Source organism: Rhinoraja longicauda, chromosome 41 (assembly GCF_053455715.1).
Source record: "Rhinoraja longicauda isolate Sanriku21f chromosome 41, sRhiLon1.1, whole genome shotgun sequence".
NCBI classification, from domain to species: Eukaryota; Metazoa; Chordata; class Chondrichthyes; order Rajiformes; family Arhynchobatidae; genus Rhinoraja; species Rhinoraja longicauda.
In genome coordinates this window covers 2,861,065-2,878,578 of record NC_135993.1, presented here as the reverse complement: position 1 = coordinate 2,878,578, position 17,514 = coordinate 2,861,065, and the positions used below count along the sequence as shown (strand labels likewise).

The following is a 17,514-nucleotide window of genomic DNA, read 5'->3' as shown; positions in this document are numbered from 1 at the left end:
GGATGAGAAGTCGAAGTTCCTGTTTTTTTTTTTTCTGGAGCAAACTAGCTGCAATTTTAAGATTTTCACATCTTCCAGTCTATCCAAGCAGCTGCTGTGAGCTTGGCAAAAGAGAAAATTGCTTGTCTGTTGTCTTGGGTTTTAAAGGTTAAACATTGTATTTGCTTCTAACTTAGGCGACTCTCGCATGTGTCTGGTCATCGATCCTACTACCTCCGAGGAGCAGGCAGTGAACTACAGCTGGCCTTGGTCCAGTTCACAATGAACAAGCTGCTCAAGAAGGTGAGGCTCTTTGATCCAAACCCAGCTCACTTGAGACCCGACTCTCCTGGCTCACTTGACTCTCACAAAGAGCGGCACAGTGGTGCAGCTGATAGAGCCACTGGCTGCCTCACAGCGCCAGAGACCCGGGTTCGACCCTGATCTCGGGTGCATGTTCTCCCTGTGACCGCGTGGGTTTCCTCCCACATCCCGAAGACGTGCGAGTTTGTGGGCTAATTGGCCCTCTGTAAATTAGACAATAGGCAATAGACAATAGGTGCAGGAGGAGGCCATTCGGCCCTTCGGCCCTTTGAGCCAGCACCGCCATTCAATGTGATCATGGCTGATCATTCTCAATCAGTACCCCGTTCCTGCCTTCTCCCCATACCCCCTGACTCCGCTATCCTTAAGAGCTCTATCTAGCTCTCTCTTGAATGCATTCAGAGAATTGGTCTCCACTGCCTTCTAAGGCAGAGAATTCCACAGATTCACAACTCTCTGACTGAAAAAGTTTTTCCTCATCTCAGTTCTAAATGGCCCGCCCCTTATTCTTAAACTGTGGCCCCTTGTTCTGGACTCCCCCCAACATTGGGAACATGTTTCCTGCCTCTAACGTGTCCAACCCCTTAATAATCTTATACGTTTCAATAAGATCTCCTCTCATCCTTCTAAATTCCAGTGTATACAAGCCTAGTCGCTCCAGTCTTTCAACATATGACAGTCCCGCCATTCCGAGAATTAACCTAGTAAACCTACGCTGCACACCCTCAATAGCAAGAATATCCTTCCTCAAATTTGGAGACCAAAACTGCACACAGTACTCCAGGTGCGGTCTCACTAGGCGCCTGTACAACTGCACACAGTACTCCAGGTGCGGTCTCACTAGGGCCCTGTACAACTGCACACAGTACTCCAGGTGCGGTCTCACTAGGGCCCTGTACAACTGCACACAGTACTCCAGGTGTGTCCACCACTCACTCGTGAATCGCTTATGCATTGAAGGCTCTGAACCAAGCTCTGGGCGATGGTGTTAATGCAGCAGAGTGCCCATTGTTTGCATGTGTTGGGCCAAATGGCTTATTTCCATGCTGTACAATTCTACGATAATTGTACTGACAGATGGATTCAATACTTTGGCATGATTATTTATTTCCTCTTTTCAGGGATTTGTTGCAATAACCGTTCCGGATATGCTGAAAGGGGCTGTGTTTGTGAGTATAGAAAATCGTGGAGTTCCATGGGATTAACAGCACTGACACAGGCCATTCGGCCCAACACCTCGGCTCTGTATTTTCAGTAATAGTATTTACTAGACCAAGTGGACCCGTTGGGCCAAAACCTCTCCTGCATTGGTGCAGCACCCTCTCCCCCTCCCTCCCCTCTCCCCTCAACCCCCCCTCCCTTCTCCCCCACTCCCTCCTTCCCTCCTCCCCTCCCCTCCTTTTAAACTTTAAAATGTGAATAACTTTAAAAATATAAGACCGATTTCAATAAAACTACTTGCATTATCACTAAAGTGACGATGGTGAGCAAGGTGGGCCTAAAATTGTTGCGCTATCGTGCACCGTTTTGGCTGAAGTTCAGTCACAAACAAGATAACAAACTAGAGTTTTAGTATATAGATGCACTGTATGATGGCCCTTTGGTTCATCCTCATCTAAGCATATCAGCATGTTGCTTTCTCCCTGACGCTTCTGAAATATATCTGCACAACCCCCCCCACCTTTAAAGCCTTGTCTCTGTAGAAGGGTCCTGCTAGATAGAGCTCTTAAGGATAGCGGAGTCAGGGGGTATGGGGAGAAGGCAGGAACGGGGTACTGATTGAGAATGATCATATTGCCATGATCACATTGAATGGCGGTGCTGGCTCGAAGGGCCGAATGGCCTTCTCCTGCACCTATTGTCTATTGACCCGAAACGACACCTATCCATGTTCTGCGGAAATGCTGCCTGACCCGCTGAGTTATTCTTGTTAGTTTAGTTATGTCTGTACTCATTCGCACCTAGGCCACAGCTAACAATGGCCTGTTTCCTTTATCATCGTAACTTTTTTTGCACACCTATCGTTAATTTGTTCTATATCTCTCTCTCTCTACATCACCCGTTTCAATATCTCCCGTTTCCCTCTCCCCTGACTCTCAGTCTGAAGAACGCCTTTTTCAGGAGATCCTTCTTCCCTGTGGCTATCAAACTGTACAACTCCCCGATTTATTCACAAAATGCTGGAGTAACTCAGCAGGTCAGGCAGCATCTCGGGAGAGAAGGAATGGGTGACGTTTCGGGTCGAGACCCTTCTTCAGACTGACCTGAAACGTCACCCATTCCTTCTCTCCCGAGATGCTGCCTGACCTGCTGAGTTACTCCAGCATTTTGTGAATAAATCGATTTGTACCAGCATCTGCAGTTATTTTCTTGTACAACTCCCCCTTCTGACTGACTCCCCTCCCCGATCTTTGCACAACCCACTTTCCATGCGCCATTTTAATTTCATCTTTCATGTACCTTGTTGTGTTTTATGACTGTTGGCTGACCAATTTCCCTCTTGACACAGCGCATGCCAACCTTCTGCCCTCCGTGCCAGATTTTCATTAAGATGTGCAAACTAGCCAGACTACCCAACCTTGCGGGCTAGTCCTCCTTAAATTCATGCAATTGCTTTTTATTAAAGTAATCACTTTGCGATCAGAAGGCAAATAAAAAATTTAAAAATCAACAAATGCCTTCCTGATTGTATCGCCTCTGTGCTTAGAAATTTCTCTTCATTTCCCTCTGGCTTATTCATTGATTTTTTAGAAACTGAATATGGAAATATTGCTATTCCCAGGGTGAGTGGGGATGGATGGGTAATTCCTCATTTTCCAAGCTTGATCAGCACACAGCTGGAGCTGACGGAGATTGGTTATCTGTGCAGAATTAGTCTGCAGCTCTCGTTCACTCTGCACTTGTCTCGAGAAGTTAACAATAGACAATAGGTGCAAGAGGAGGCCATTCGGCCCTTCGAGCCTGTACGCACCGCCATTCAATGTGATCATGGCTGATCATTCTCAATCAGTACCCCGTTCCTGCCTTCTCCCATTTGTTCTATAATAATAATAATAATAATAATAATGCATTACATTTATATAGCGCTTTTCAAACACTCAAAGACGCTTTACAGGGATTACTAGAACATAGAGAAGAAAATAAATAGATAAATAAGTAAAAGAACAGAAAAAGGAGACAGAAGGTGAGGTGACGGTCAGTGGTTGAAGGCAGTGCTGAACAGGTGAGACTTCAGTGATGTTTTGAATGTGGTGAGTGAGGAGGAGTCTCTGACGGTTTGGGGTAGTGAGTTCCAGAGGGTGGGAGCAGCGATGGAGAACGCCCTGTATCTCTCTCTCTACATCACCCGTTTCGATATCTCCCGTTGCTCATTCTATTTCTCGCATTTTCTTGCGTTGCGGACGGAGGTGTCTGTAATTCAGCCCATCGGGTCTACGCTGGCTTCTCAAAATACTTGTGCAACTGAGGATGAGTTTCTATTGCGACGCGACTGATATCTGAATCTCCTGTGTTTGCAGGAGGGCTGTGGGATGAGGCCCAATGCCAAGACCTCCCAGGTTTACCAGCTCGATCCCACTCGCTTTGAAGATCTCTGCCTAGCGGGGACAGCAGAGGTCGGCATCGCAGGTAAAGGCGCAACAGAACGAGCTCGGATCCACACAAAATGCTGGAGTAACTCAGCGGGACAGGCAGCATCTCTGGAGAGAAGGAATGGGTGACTAGATAATAGACAATAGGTGCAGGAGGAGGCCATTCGGCCCTTCGAGCCAGCACCGCCATTCACTGCGATCATGGCTGATCATTCTCAATCAGTACCCCGTTCCCGCCTTCTCCCCATACCCCCTGACTCCGCTATCCTTAAGAGCTCTATCTAGCTCTCTCTTGAATGCATTCAGAGAATTGGCCTCCACTGCCTTCTGAGGCAGAGAATTCCACAGATTCCCAACTCTCTGGGTGAAAAAGTTTTTCCTCATCTCAGTTCTAAATGGCCTACCCCTTATTCTTAAACTGTGTGTGGCCCCTGGTTCTGGACTCCCCCAACATTGGGAACATGTTTCCTGCCTCTAGCGTGTCCAATCCCTTAATAATCTTATATGTTTCGATAAGATCCCCTCTCATCCTTCTAAATTCCAGTGTATACAAGTCCAGTCGCTCCAGTCTTTCAACAGTCTTTTAACTCAGCGGGACAGGCAGCATCTCTGGAGAGAAGGAATGGGTGACTGGATAATAGACAATAGATGCAGGAGTAGGCCATTCGGCTCTTCGAGCCAGCACCGCCATTCACTGTGATCATGGCTGATCATTCTCAATCAGTACCCCGTTAAGGGGCGAGACCCTTTAGTTTAGTTTAGAGACAGCGTGGAAACAGGCCCTTTCGGCCCACCGGGTCCGCGCCGACCAGCGATCCCCGCACACTAACACTATCCTACACCCACTGGGGACAATGTTTTTACATTTACCACGCCAATTAACCTACATACCTGTACGTCTTTGGAGTGTGGGAGGAAACCGAAGATCTCGGAGAAAACCCAAGCGGAGAATGTACAAACTCCGTACAGACAGCACCCGTAGTCGGGATGGAACCCGGGTCTTCGACGCTGCATTTGCTGTAAGGCAGCAACTCTACCACTGCAGCACCGTGCCGCACTGTTGGACAGGCCAAACAGGACAACTGGGTCCTCACAATTAGATGTAACATGAGTCTACAGCTACACACCAAGGTAATGACACCAAGATAGTCACCAATAAATGTAGACGGAGAAAGCTTCCGTACCCCAGTTGAATATGGGTTAGAGCTTCAATGGGCAGTCGTTGAGGTGAACAGCGTGTACTTTGAAGGGGAAAGCCGGATAAACCAGGAGCGGAAAGGCTGAAGAAACAAGGAACTGCAGAGGCTGGTTTACACAAAAGGACACAAAGCGCTGGAGTAACTCAGCGAGGTCAGGCATGCATCTCTGGAGAACGCTCTGAATCGGGATACTTCTCCAGTCTGAAAAAGAGTGCCGTCACGAAACGTCACCGATCCATGTTCCCCAGAGATGCTGCCTGACCCGCTGAGTTACTCCAGCACTCTGTGAAACGTCACCTATCCATGTTCTCCACAGATGCTGCCTGACCCGCTGAGTTACTCCAGCACTCTGTGTCTTCCTGAGCCAAACAGTGGTTACTGTGCTGTCGTTACTTAGTTGCACACTAGCTCCTTTGTACTACTTTCTAAGCTCTCCTCACATTGAAAGACGCTGTTGTTTTCCAGGGTACTTCATGGATCATGCTGTTAACATCCAGGATCTGCCCATGAGGTAACGTGGTGAATTATCGAAGCGTGGTTTAACTTAGGGGAAAGTTCTGCATTAATTATTTGCTTTCTGTTGACGTCTAAATCTACCGTCCATGCTGAGTGGCAATGGACAGCAAAAATGTCGCCTGTCAATGTTCTCCAGAGTTGCTGCCTGACCCGCTGAGTTACTCCAGCATTTTGTGTCTTTCTCTGGCATGAACCAGCATCTGCAGTTCATAGAGTCATAGTCTCATTGGGCAGCACAGTGGTAAAGACTGCAGATGCTGGTTTAAATCGAAGGTAGACACAAAATGTTGGCGTAACGCAGCGGGTCAGGCAGCATCTCTGTATTCACAGTGCAGTGGAAAAATGTGTAGGGGAAAAAAAAATGCAGATGCTGGTTTAAGTCGAATAGTCACAGAATTACTCCAGCATTTTGTGTCTACCTTCGATTTAAACCAGCATCTACAGTTTTCTTTTCCTACAAATCTTGCCGCTCCACTGTGAATAGATCCGTCTGAAGAAGGGTCTCGACCCGAAACGTCACCCATTCCTTCTCTCCTGAGATGCTGCCTGACCCGCTGAGTTACTCCAGCACTTTGTGTTTACAGTGGTGGAGCTGCTGCCGTACAGCGGCAGAAACCTGGGCTCAATCCTGATCACGGCAGAGGGGGTTGGTGGGGGTTTGCTGTCTGTATGGAGCTTGCATGTTCTGCCTGTGACCACGTGGGTTTCCTCCAGGTGCTCTGGTTTCCATCCGCATTCCAGACATGCAGGTTTGTAGGTTAATCCGCTTCAGTGAATTGTCCCTAGAATTTTGGATGCCACTCTGGGATAGAACTAGTGATCGTTTGGTCGGTGGGACGAAGGGCCTCTTTCCATGCAATATCTCTAAATTAAACCCCCTCTAAGATGCTGCCTGACCTGCTGAGTTCCTCCAGCACTTGGTGTTTAGATTGCAGCATCTGCAGTTTCTCACGTCTGTTTCTTAGCCTCCAAAGTCCAGTAAATCTAGCTTTTTGTCCTCATCTTGCCTTTGATGTTCGTGCCTTCCTGCTAACAGTTGCCTGAACTGTGCGCCCCCTCTCTCCAACAACCAGGATTTACTTTCTCAGAAGAAAAACCTCGAGTTTAGTTGAGAGATACAGCAAGGAAACAGGCCCTTCGGCCCATCGAGCGAGCGATTTCCCGTACACTAGCTCTATCCTTCGCACAAAGGAGAATTTACAATTTTTACCGAAGCCAATTCACTTACAAACTTGCACGTCTTTGGAGTGTGGGAGGAAACCCAGAGCTCCCAGAGAAAACCCACGTGGTCACGCGGAGAATGTGCATGCTCCGCACAGACAGCGCCCGTAGTCAGAATTGAACCCGGGTCTCTGGCGCAGCGGTAGAGTTGCCGCCTTACAGCGAATGCAGCGCCGGAGACTCAGGTTCGATCCCGACTACGGGCGCCATCTGTACGGAGTTTGTACGTTCTCCCCGTGACCTGCGCGGGTTTTCTCCGAGATCTTCGGTTTCCTCCCACACTCCAAAGACGTACAGGTTTGTAGGTTAATTGGCTGGGCAAATGTAAAAATTGTCCCTAGTGTGTGTAGGATAGTGTTAATGTGCGGGGATCGCTGGGCGGCGTGGACCCGGTGTATCTCTAAATCTAAAATCTAAAAAAAATGCAGCAACTCTACCGCTGCGCCACTGTGCTTCCCCAAAGGCTGGATTAACACAGTGGGTCAGGCAGCTGCATCTCTGGAGGACATGGATAGGTGATGTCTCGGGTCAGAACCCTTCTTCGGACAGATTGAAGTTGGGGGGGGGGGGGGTGGGGGAGAGAGCTGGAAAAGAGATGGGGATACGACCAAGCTTGGCAAGTGATAGGTGGATACAGGTGGGAGGTGGGCGATTTGCAAATGGGTGAAGTGCCAAAGGCTTGAGATGAAAAGAAGGGTGTGAGATGAAGAGTGAAACCTAAAGCCAGATGGAGCCATTATAGGTGGATGGAGAGATTTGGACCAAGTTACTTTCCTCGTATCTCCTCTCATGGTTCAGTGTCAAAGTGGCTCGATGTTCCCATGAAGTACCACAGGTCAGTTTACAACGCTGAAGACACTCTGTAGATGGTGGGGCTTGTAGTCCTGATACTGAACTGAATAGAGTAGGGGAGGAACTCCAGATAATTGGTTTAAACCAAAGACACACACAACAAAGCTGGAGTAACTCAGCGGGTCAGGGAGCATCACTGGAGTAAAGGAATAGGTGACGTTTCGAGTCATAAGTGATAGGAGCGGAATTAGGCCATTCGGCCCATCAAGTCTGCTCTGCCATTCAATCATGGCTGATCTGTCTCTCCTTCCTAACCCCATTCTCCTGCCTTCTCCCCATAACCAAGACCCTTCCTGAGACTGAGAGTCAGGGGGAAAGAGGAACGAGAGAAATAGATGGTACTCAAGACAAATTAATGGAAGATATGCAGCAGGCAACGATGATCAAGGGAAGGTGGAGCCCACAATGGTCCATTGTTGGCTGTGGGGTAGAAGATAACGAGTAATGCAGACAGTGAAACTCAACAGGACGACGGTGAAACTGGTACGATGACTAGGGTGGGGGAGGGACGGAGAGAGAGGGGAAGTGCAGGAAGGAACAGCAGATGCCGGTTTAAACTGAAGATAGACACATAAAGCTGGAGTAACTCAGCGGGACAGGCAGCACCTCTGGAGAGAAGGGAATGGGTGACGTTTTCGGGTCGAGAGTGACGTTTCGGGTCGAGACCCTTCTTCTGACTGAAGACTATCTCCAGAGATGCTGAGTTACTCCAGCTTGCTGTGTCTATCTTCGAGAGAGAGAGAGAAACATGGAAACATAGAAAATATGTGCAGGAGTAGGCCATTCGGCCCTTCGAGCCTGTACGCACCGCCATTCAATACGATCTTGGCTGATCATTCAACTCAGTATCCTGTACCTGCCTTCTCTCCATACCCCCTGATCCCTTTAGCCACAAGGGCCATATCTAACTCCCTCTTAAATATAGCCAATGAACTGGCCTCAACTACCTTCTGTGGCAAAGAATTCCACAGATTCACCACTCTCTGTGTGAAAAAAAACTTTCTCATCTCGGTCCTAAAAGACTTCCCCCTTATCCTTAAACTGTGACCCCTTGTTCTGGACTTCCCCAACATCGGGAACAATCCTCCCGCATCTAGCCTGTCCAACCCCTTAAGAATTTTGTATGTTTCTATAAGAGAGAGAGAAAGAGGGGATGCAAGGGTTACTGGAAGTTGGAGAAATCAATATTCATACAGCTGGGTTGTAAGCTGCCCAAGCGAAATATGAGGTGATGCTCCTCCAATTTACATTTGGCCCCACGCTGATGATAGAGGAGGCCCAGGACAGGGAGGTCAGTATCAGAGATGCTGTCTGAGGTGAATGGTGTCTTCCTTTCTCCAGGATGGTGTGCAGCAGTACGTGCTACCGTGCAGAAACTGACACAGCGAGGGAGCCTTGGGGTCTTTACAGAGTTCACCACTTCACCAAGGTACCACTTCTTTTACTTACACAGATCAGCAACGTGCCCTTTGTCCCATGACTGCACCGGTCGTAAGGAAGACAAATGCAATGCTAGCATTTATTTCGAGAGGACTCGAATACAAAAACAGGGATGTAACGCTCATAAGATCATAAGTGATAGGAGTAGAATTAGGCCATTCGGCCCATCGAGTCTATTCCGCCATCCAATCATGGCTGATATATCTCTCCCTCCTCGCCCCATTCTCCTGCCTTCTCCCCATAACCTTTGACATCCATACGAATCAAAAATCTATCTCTGCCTTAAAAATATCCACTGACTTGGCCTCCATAGTCTTCTGTGGCAAAGAATTCCACAGATTCACCGCCCTCTGACTAAAGATGCTGAGGCTTTATCAGGCACTGGTCGGACCGCATTTGGAGTATTGTGAGCAGTTTTGGGCCCCATATCTGAGGAGGGATGTGCTGGCTCTGGAGAGGGTCCAGAGGAGGTTTATGAGAATGATCCCAGGAATGAGTGGGTTAACATATGATGTGCGTTTGACGACACTGGGCCTGTACTCGCTGGAGTTTAGAAGGATGAAGAGGAACTCAGTGAAACGTACCAAATAGTGAAAGGCCTGGATAGAGTGGATGTGCAGAGGATGTTTCCACAAGTGGGAGAGTCTAGGATCGGAGGTCACAGCCTCAGAATAAAAGGACGTACCTTTAGAAGGGAGATGATGAGGAATTTCATTCGTCAGAGGGTGGTGAATCTATGGAATCCATTGCGACAGAAGGCTGTGGAGGCCATTATTGGGTATTTTTAAGGCACTAGATTGACAGGTTCTTGATTAGTTAGGGTGCCAGGGGTTATGGAGAGAAGACTGGAGAATGGGATTGAGAGGGAGAGATAGATCAGGCATGATTGAATGGCGGAGTAGACTTGATGGGCCAAATGGCCTAATTCTGCTCCTATAACATATGAATTCATGATGTCTCTGCTGAACATGACGCCAAATTAAATGAATCCCTTCTTCCTTCGAGCGATCCCTATCACTACGTATCTGCCTATCTAAAAGCCTCTAAAATGTCAATATCAATACCTCATTTTATCGTTTTATGATTGCCATTTACGATACGTGAGAACTTTATTTATCCCAGGAGGGAAATTGATCTGCCAACATTCATAAAACACAAGATCCATGAAATTAAAGTGACGAATGGAAAGGATTGGGGATGTGCAAAGATTTGGGGGGTGGGGGGTGGGGGTGGGGGGTGGGGGGGGGGGGGGGGGGGGGAGAGAGGAGCCAGTCTACCCCACAACAGAATTGTGTGAGACATCTCTAACGTGGAGAAACTGGACATATCTCTTGAGAGTCAAGGAGAATTCATTTGAGAAGATCTGGGAAAAATGTCAGATTTTTCTGAGTCGTGACACCAACTAGATAAATGACTAGCTAGATATATGAAGAAAGACCGGATAGACTCGGCTTGTACTCGCTGGAATTTAGAAGATTGAGGGGGGATCTTATAGAAACTTACAAAATTCTTAAGGGGTTGGAAAGGCTAGATGCAGGAAGATTGTTCCCGATGTTGGGGAAGTCCAGAACAAGGGGTCACAGTTTAAGGATAAAGGGGAAGTCTTTTAGGACCGAGATGAGAATGTTTTTTTTCACACAGAGAGTGGTGAATCTGTGGAATTCTCTGCCACAGAAGGTAGTTGAGGCCAGTTCATTGGCTATATTTAAGAGGGAGTTAGACGTGGCCCTTGTGGCTAAAGGGATCAGGGGGTATGGAGAGAAGGCAGGTACGGGATACTGAGTTGGATGATCAGCCATGATCATATTGAATGGCGGTGCAGGCTCGAAGGGCCGAATGGCCTACTCCTGCACCTATTTTCTATGTTTCTATATTGGAAGATTGTGTTATATAGAACTAGATGGTATGTTTGTGCGAATATTGAAATATCTCCAGATAACCAATCATTGTTACTTTTTTTTTTTAATTGGTAAGTGTTATTTAAGACACAGTCTTATTCTAATTTACTTTGAAATATTTTTGTTATTTTTTATTTATTTACTTTTTTGGGGTTTTTTTTTCTTATTATATTTTATTTATGTTGATGGCGTTGTACTGTTTTGTATATATCTCTGAAAAATCAATAAAAATTTAAGTGAAGGAAAAAAGAAAAAGATGGTAGAACTAGGGCTTGGTAGAACATCTGAAGCATCTCACTGCAGACAATGAAGGAGTCTTCTCATAAAGTACAGTCGGCTCTGTCCCTTCTTGTCCAGCAGACTGCAAAGATCGTATTATCTGAATGGTGGCCGATTAAGAAAAGGGGAGATGCAACGAGACCTGGGTGTCGTGGTACACCAGTCATTGAAAGTGGGCATGCAGGTGCAGCAGGCAGTGAAGAAAGCGAATGGTATGTTGGCATTCATAGCGAGGGGATTTGAGTATAGGAGCAGGGAGGTTCTGCTGCAGTTGTACAGGGCATTGGTGAGACCACACCTGGAGTATTGCGTACAGTTTTGGTCTCCTAATCTGAGGAAAGACATTCTTGCCATAGAGGGAGTACAGAGAAGGTTCACCAGATTGATTCCTGGGATGGCAGGACTTTCATATGAAGAAAGACTGGATAGACTCGGCTTGTACTCGCTGGAATTTAGAAGATTGAGGGGGGATCTTATAGAAACTTACAAAATCGTTAAGGGGTTGGACAGGCTAGATGCAGGAAGATTGTTCCCGATGTTGGGGAAGTCCAGAACAAGGGGTCACAGTTTAAGGATAAGGGGGAAGTCTTTTAGGACCGAGATGAGAAAACATTTCTTCACACAGAGAGTGGTGAGTCTGTGGAATTCTCTGCCACAGAGGGTAGTTGAGGCCAGTTCATTGGCTATATTTAAGAGGGTGTTAGATGTGGCCCTTGTGGCTAAATGGATCAGGGGGTATGGAGAGAAGGCAGGTACAGGCTACTGAGTTGGATGATTAGCCATGATCATATTGAATGGCGGTGCAGGCTCGAAGGGCCGAATGGCCTACTCCTGCACCTATTTTCTATGTTTCTATGTTTCTATCGACTGACACTCTTCTTGGGCCTACTCTTCTCCAAATGCCATGATTCTGGATTGGTTTGGTCAACATGTTTTGGTTTGGTCAACATGTTTTGGTTTGGTCAACATGTTTTGGTTTGGTCAACATGTTTTGTGTTCCATTGAAGGTGGAAATGTTTGGAGTGACAGCCGCCGAGACTGGAACCGAGAGCAAGGAGTTACTGGATGAGTTTGTGTTGTTGCAGAAAGAGATCTTCTCTGATCTTGGACTCCATTACAAGTAAGAATGTCTCTGGTGAAATCCAGTCCTCTGGGGAGGTTGATGGTTGCCTTGTTTATAGTCGTGGAGCCCTTCAGCCCAACTTGTCCATGCCGACCATTACTTATACACAAATTACCCAATTCTAAACGTAGAGTATGCAAAAAAACCAAGACATTAATTCAAAAAAACAATGAGAAAAGAAAATGTCCGCAGTAATGCAAGAAGTGGCCCATTGTGTTCCAAGGCAGGATTGGGGGTTAGTTTAGTTTCGAGATACAGTGCGGAAACAGGCCCTTTCGGCCCACCGGGTCCGCGCCGACCAGCGATCCCCGCACACTAACACCATCCTACGCCCACTAGGGACAATTTTTTTTACATTTACCAAGCCAATTAACTACAAACCTGCACGTTTTTGAAGTGTGGGAGGAAACCGAAGATCCCGGAGAAAACCCACGCAGGTCACGGGGAGAACGTACAAACTCCGTACAGACGGCGCCCGTAGTCGGGATCGAACCGGGCCTCCGGCGCTGCATTTGCTCTAAGGCAGCAGCTGTACTGCTGCGCCACCGTGCCGCACGGGTTGTGCTGGTCGGTTTAAGAACCTGATGGTTGTCGACAGGTAGCTGTTCCTGAACCTGGTGGGGTGGGACTTGAGGCCGTGGGTGTCAGAACTGCTGCTATCTGGCTGTTTTATTTGGCAGACTTCTGGATATGCCAACTCAGGAACTCGGGCTGCCTGCTTACCGCAAGTTCGACATCGAAGCCTGGATGCCCGGAAGGGTGGACTACGGAGAGGTGGGTCGATGGAATGAACATTGGACAGTGATCCTCACCCTTGAAACGGGGCGTGAAACGAGGCACATCGTTGAAAACCCATCTTGTTGAACCAGGCTCTGTGTGTGTGTGTGTGTCTGTGTGTGTGTGTGCCCGCGTGTGTGCGCGTGTGTGCGTGTGTGTGTGTGTGTGCGTGTGTAATACATAGTTGCTAAGCACAGAGAAAGGCCCTTCGGCCCAACTCGTTAATGCCAACAAAGATGCCCCATCTAAGCTAATCCCATTTGCCCACATCTGAGTCACATCCCTCTCAACCTTTCATATCCTGCACCTGTCCAAATTTTTTAAATCTTGATGCAAGAAACTGCAGATGCTGCTTTGCCAAAAAAGACACCATAACTTCATAACTTCCAGGAGTAGAATTAGGCCATTCGGCCCATCAAGTCTACTCTGCAATTCAATCATGGCTGATCTATCTCTCCCTCTCAACCCCATTCTCCTGCCTTCTCCCCATAACCCCTGACTCTAAAGAAGGATCCAGACCCGACACGTCACCTATCCTTGAGTTCCAGAGTTACTGACTGACCGACTGAGTTACTCCAGTACATGGTGTATTTTAAAGTAGTGTAAGAAAATAACTGCAGATGCTGGTACAAATCGAAGGTATTTATTCACAAAATGCTGGAGTAACTCAGCAGGTCGGGCAGCATCTCAGGAGAGAAGGAATGGGCGACGTTTCAGGTCGAGACCCTTCTTCAGAGTGAAGAAGGGTCTCGACCCGAAACGTCGCCCATTTCCTTCTCTCCTGAGATGCTGCCTGACCTGCTGAGTTACTCCAGCATTTGATGTATCTTAAACATTGTTACTGCACCTGCCTCAACCACGTCCTTATTCCAAATATGCACCTCCCTCTGTGTGAAAAGTTGCCCCTCGGGTTCCTATTAAACCTTAATTTCTACTCCAGCGTTACTTTTATTCCTCCTTCAAAATCGTGACAGTAATTTTTCCTTTAATCTTTACTAGATTTCCAGTGCCTCTAACTGCACAGATTACCAAAGCCGAAGGCTGAATATCATGTACTATGATGGGGCACCTCTGTTGAAGTATGCTCACACTGTAAGTAACCGAGCAAACACCGCCAACCCTCCCATCAGAAAAGAGGTACAGAAGTATGAAAACGCACACCTCCAGATTCAGGGACGGTTTACCTCCCGGCTGTTATCAAGCAACTGAGATGTTAGAACTGAGATGAGGAAAAACTTTTTCAGTCAGAGAGTTGTGAATCTGTGGAATTCTCTGCCTCAGAAGGTAGTGGAGGCCAATTCTCTGAATGCATTCAAGAGAGAGCTGGATAGCGCTCTTAAGGATAGCGGAGTCAGGGGGGTATGGGGAGAAGGCAGGAACGGGGTACTGATTGAGAATGATCACATTGAATGGCGGTGCTGGCTTGAAGGGCCGAATGGCCTCCTCCTGCACCTATTGACTATTGTCTATCTGAACCATCGTCTCAGAGGTAGACACAAAATGCTGGAGTAACTCAGCGGGTCAGGCTGCATCCCGGGAGTGAAGGAATGGGTGACGTTTCGGGTCGAGACCCTTCAGACTGATGTCAGGGGAGGGGGCAGGTCCTTGACAGATCTGGGTCAGGATCCAGTGGCGTGGAGTCCAAGACGACCGGAGAACCCTTTTCTGCTGCAGCCTTCATCCATCCGCCTTCCCAGCCGCTGTGACGCTCCGCTAAAGTCAGCCGTCATCCTCCGCCTGTTCCACCGTTGAGGTCTTGGTTGGATCGCTCTTTGTCCGGGACCTCCCCCTCGACCTTACCGCCATGGGTGACCCTACCAGGAGCGTAGCTCCAGACGGCATCGCTCTCAGGATCTCAGGACCACACAAGCTTCCCCACCACGACAAGGCGACAGTCCACAGAGAAGTTTAGAGCCATACAGTGTGGAAACAGGCCCTTCGGCCCCACTTGCCCACACTGGCCAACATGTCCCATTTGCACTACTACAGGAGGAGCATGTTTCTTATTTTATGTTGGATCGTTTAACAGGCAGTGAAGTTACGTTCTCTCACTCTGTCTCTCTGCTTCAACACAGGTCAATGGGACCGCTTGTGCTGTTCCCCGATTGTTGATCGCCCTCTTGGAATGTAACCAGATGAAGGTAAGCCCTCCGATCTCAGCCGCTCGTTGCCATGGTGACGGGCAGCAAGGTGGACAATCTGTGCAGTGTTCTGAATGTTAGACTTTTGGAGATACAGAGCGGAAACGGGTCCTTCAGCCCACCGAGCCCGCACCGCCTAGCGATCACCCCGTACACAAGCACCATCCTACACTTTAGCGACTATTCACAGAGGCCAATTAATCTACCGATCTGTGTGTCTTTAGAGTGTGGGAGGAAACTGGAGTGCCTGGAGAAAACCCACGCGGTCACGGGGAGAACGTACAAACTCCGTACAGACAGCATTTGTCCGAGGTCAGGATCAAACCCGGATCTATGCCGCTAGAAGGCAGCAACTCTACCGCTGTGCCACTGAGTCCTTTGTGTATCCCAAAGGTTTCAAAGGACTTTTTTTGTCACATGTACCAATTAAGGTACAGTGATATGCGAATTACCATACAGCCATACGAAAAAAAAAGCAACAAGACACACAATTACATAAAGGTTAACATGTACATCTACCACAGTGGATTCCTCACTGTGATGGAAGGCAAAAAAGTCCAATCTGCTTCCACTTTATTGTCCCGCGGTCGGGGCAGTCGAACCATCCGTCAGGGTGATCGAAGCTCCCACAGCCAGCGGTCGAAGCCCCCATGTCGGGGCGATCAAAACTCCCGCGTCGGGGCGATCGAAACTCCCGCGTCGGGGCGATCGAAACTCCCGCGTCGGGGCGATCGAAACTCCCGTGTCGGGGCGATCGAAACTCCCGCGTCGGGGCGATCGAAACTCCTGCGTCGGGGCAATCGAAACTCCCGCGTCGGGGCGATCAAAACTCCCGCAGCTTGGAGTCCCCGAAGTCGGTCTCTGACCAGAGACCGCGGGCTCAGTGATGTTAAAGTCCACAAGCACCCAGGGTTGGAGTGACCCCATGCAAAGGGATCGTGGGCTCCGTGATGTTAATGTCCTTAGGCACCCGCGGTGGAGCTACTCGAAGTCGGTCTCCAGCAAAGGCCGCCAACTCCTCGATGTTAGGCCGCAGTGCGGACGGAGATACGATACGGAACAAAATCGCAACTCCGTCGAGGTAATAGATTAGAAAAAGTTTCACCCACCCCCCACATAAAACAAGCTGAAGAACACCAAAAAACATACATTTAACACATACTATTAAACACAAAGGAAAGAAAGGACAGACGGACTGTTGGTGAGACAGCCATAGCTGGCGCCACCCGGTGTACGAGCCTGTAATAGATTATGCATCTCCAGGCAACTCTCTTATAGGGATGTTGTATCTCTAAAGTAAAGTCTAAAAGTTAAGACGGGCTGCCTGGGTCAAGGTCAAGGTTGATCAATAGACCTTTGGACCCGAGGGATTTGGGCATCAGGCAAGAAAGTGAACTTTCGTTCCACATTGTCACCATCTTCCCTCAGATTCTACCCTCACCCACACACTGGGGGCAATTTACAGAGGCCAATTACTACTACTGACTCGTAATGTCTTTGGGACGTGAGAGGAAACCCACGTAGTCACAGGGCGAATATACGATATAATACGATACACCCTGGCCACAAACTCTTTGAAGCACTTCCCTCTGGAAGGCGACTCCGGACTGTCAAAGCAGCCACAGCCAGACATAAAAACAGCTTTTTTTCCATGAGTGACAGTTCTACTCAATAACCAAAGTCTGTAGTCTCTATTTTGCTCTGGTTTATTTTCACCCACATGTTTAGACCGTAATGTTGTATCCTTATTGTTTTGATGTGGTTATGCTTTATTCTTAATTGTTAACTGTATGTTTGTGTTGTCGTTTGTGAGCGGAGCACCAAGGCACATTCCTTGTACATGCACATACTTGGCCAATAAACCTATTCATTCATTCATTCATTCAATACGACATGATACGATAGACAATAGACAATAGGTGCAGGAGGAGGCCATTCAGCCCTTCGAGCCAGCACCGCCATTCAATGTGATCATGGCTGATCATTCTCAATCAGTACCCCGTTCCTGCCTTCTCCCCATACCCCCTGACTCCGCTATCCTTAAGAGCTCTATCCAGCTCTCTCTTGAATGCATTCAGAGACTTGGCCTCCACTGCCTTCTGAGGCAGAGAATTCCACAGATTCACAACTCTCTGACTGAAAAGGTTTTTCCTCATCTCCGTTCTAAATGGCCGA

General features: G+C 48.0%; 1 protein-coding gene across 2 annotated transcripts in view; it reads left to right on the top strand.

Annotated features, from left to right (window-relative positions):
• The window catches only part of sars2 (seryl-tRNA synthetase 2, mitochondrial), a 45,537-nt gene that overhangs the window by 23,128 nt on the left and 4,895 nt on the right, over nt 1–17,514 (top strand). For both annotated transcript variants that reach the window (XM_078431158.1, XM_078431159.1), the window contains exons 7-15: nt 177–282; nt 1,425–1,472; nt 3,822–3,930; nt 5,558–5,603; nt 9,023–9,110; nt 12,306–12,418; nt 13,102–13,195; nt 14,198–14,290; nt 15,274–15,339. In XM_078431158.1, coding sequence (XP_078287284.1) covers nt 177–282; nt 1,425–1,472; nt 3,822–3,930; nt 5,558–5,603; nt 9,023–9,110; nt 12,306–12,418; nt 13,102–13,195; nt 14,198–14,290; nt 15,274–15,339 — 763 coding nt within the window. The remainder of the gene's footprint in view (nt 1–176; nt 283–1,424; nt 1,473–3,821; nt 3,931–5,557; nt 5,604–9,022; nt 9,111–12,305; nt 12,419–13,101; nt 13,196–14,197; nt 14,291–15,273; nt 15,340–17,514) is intronic.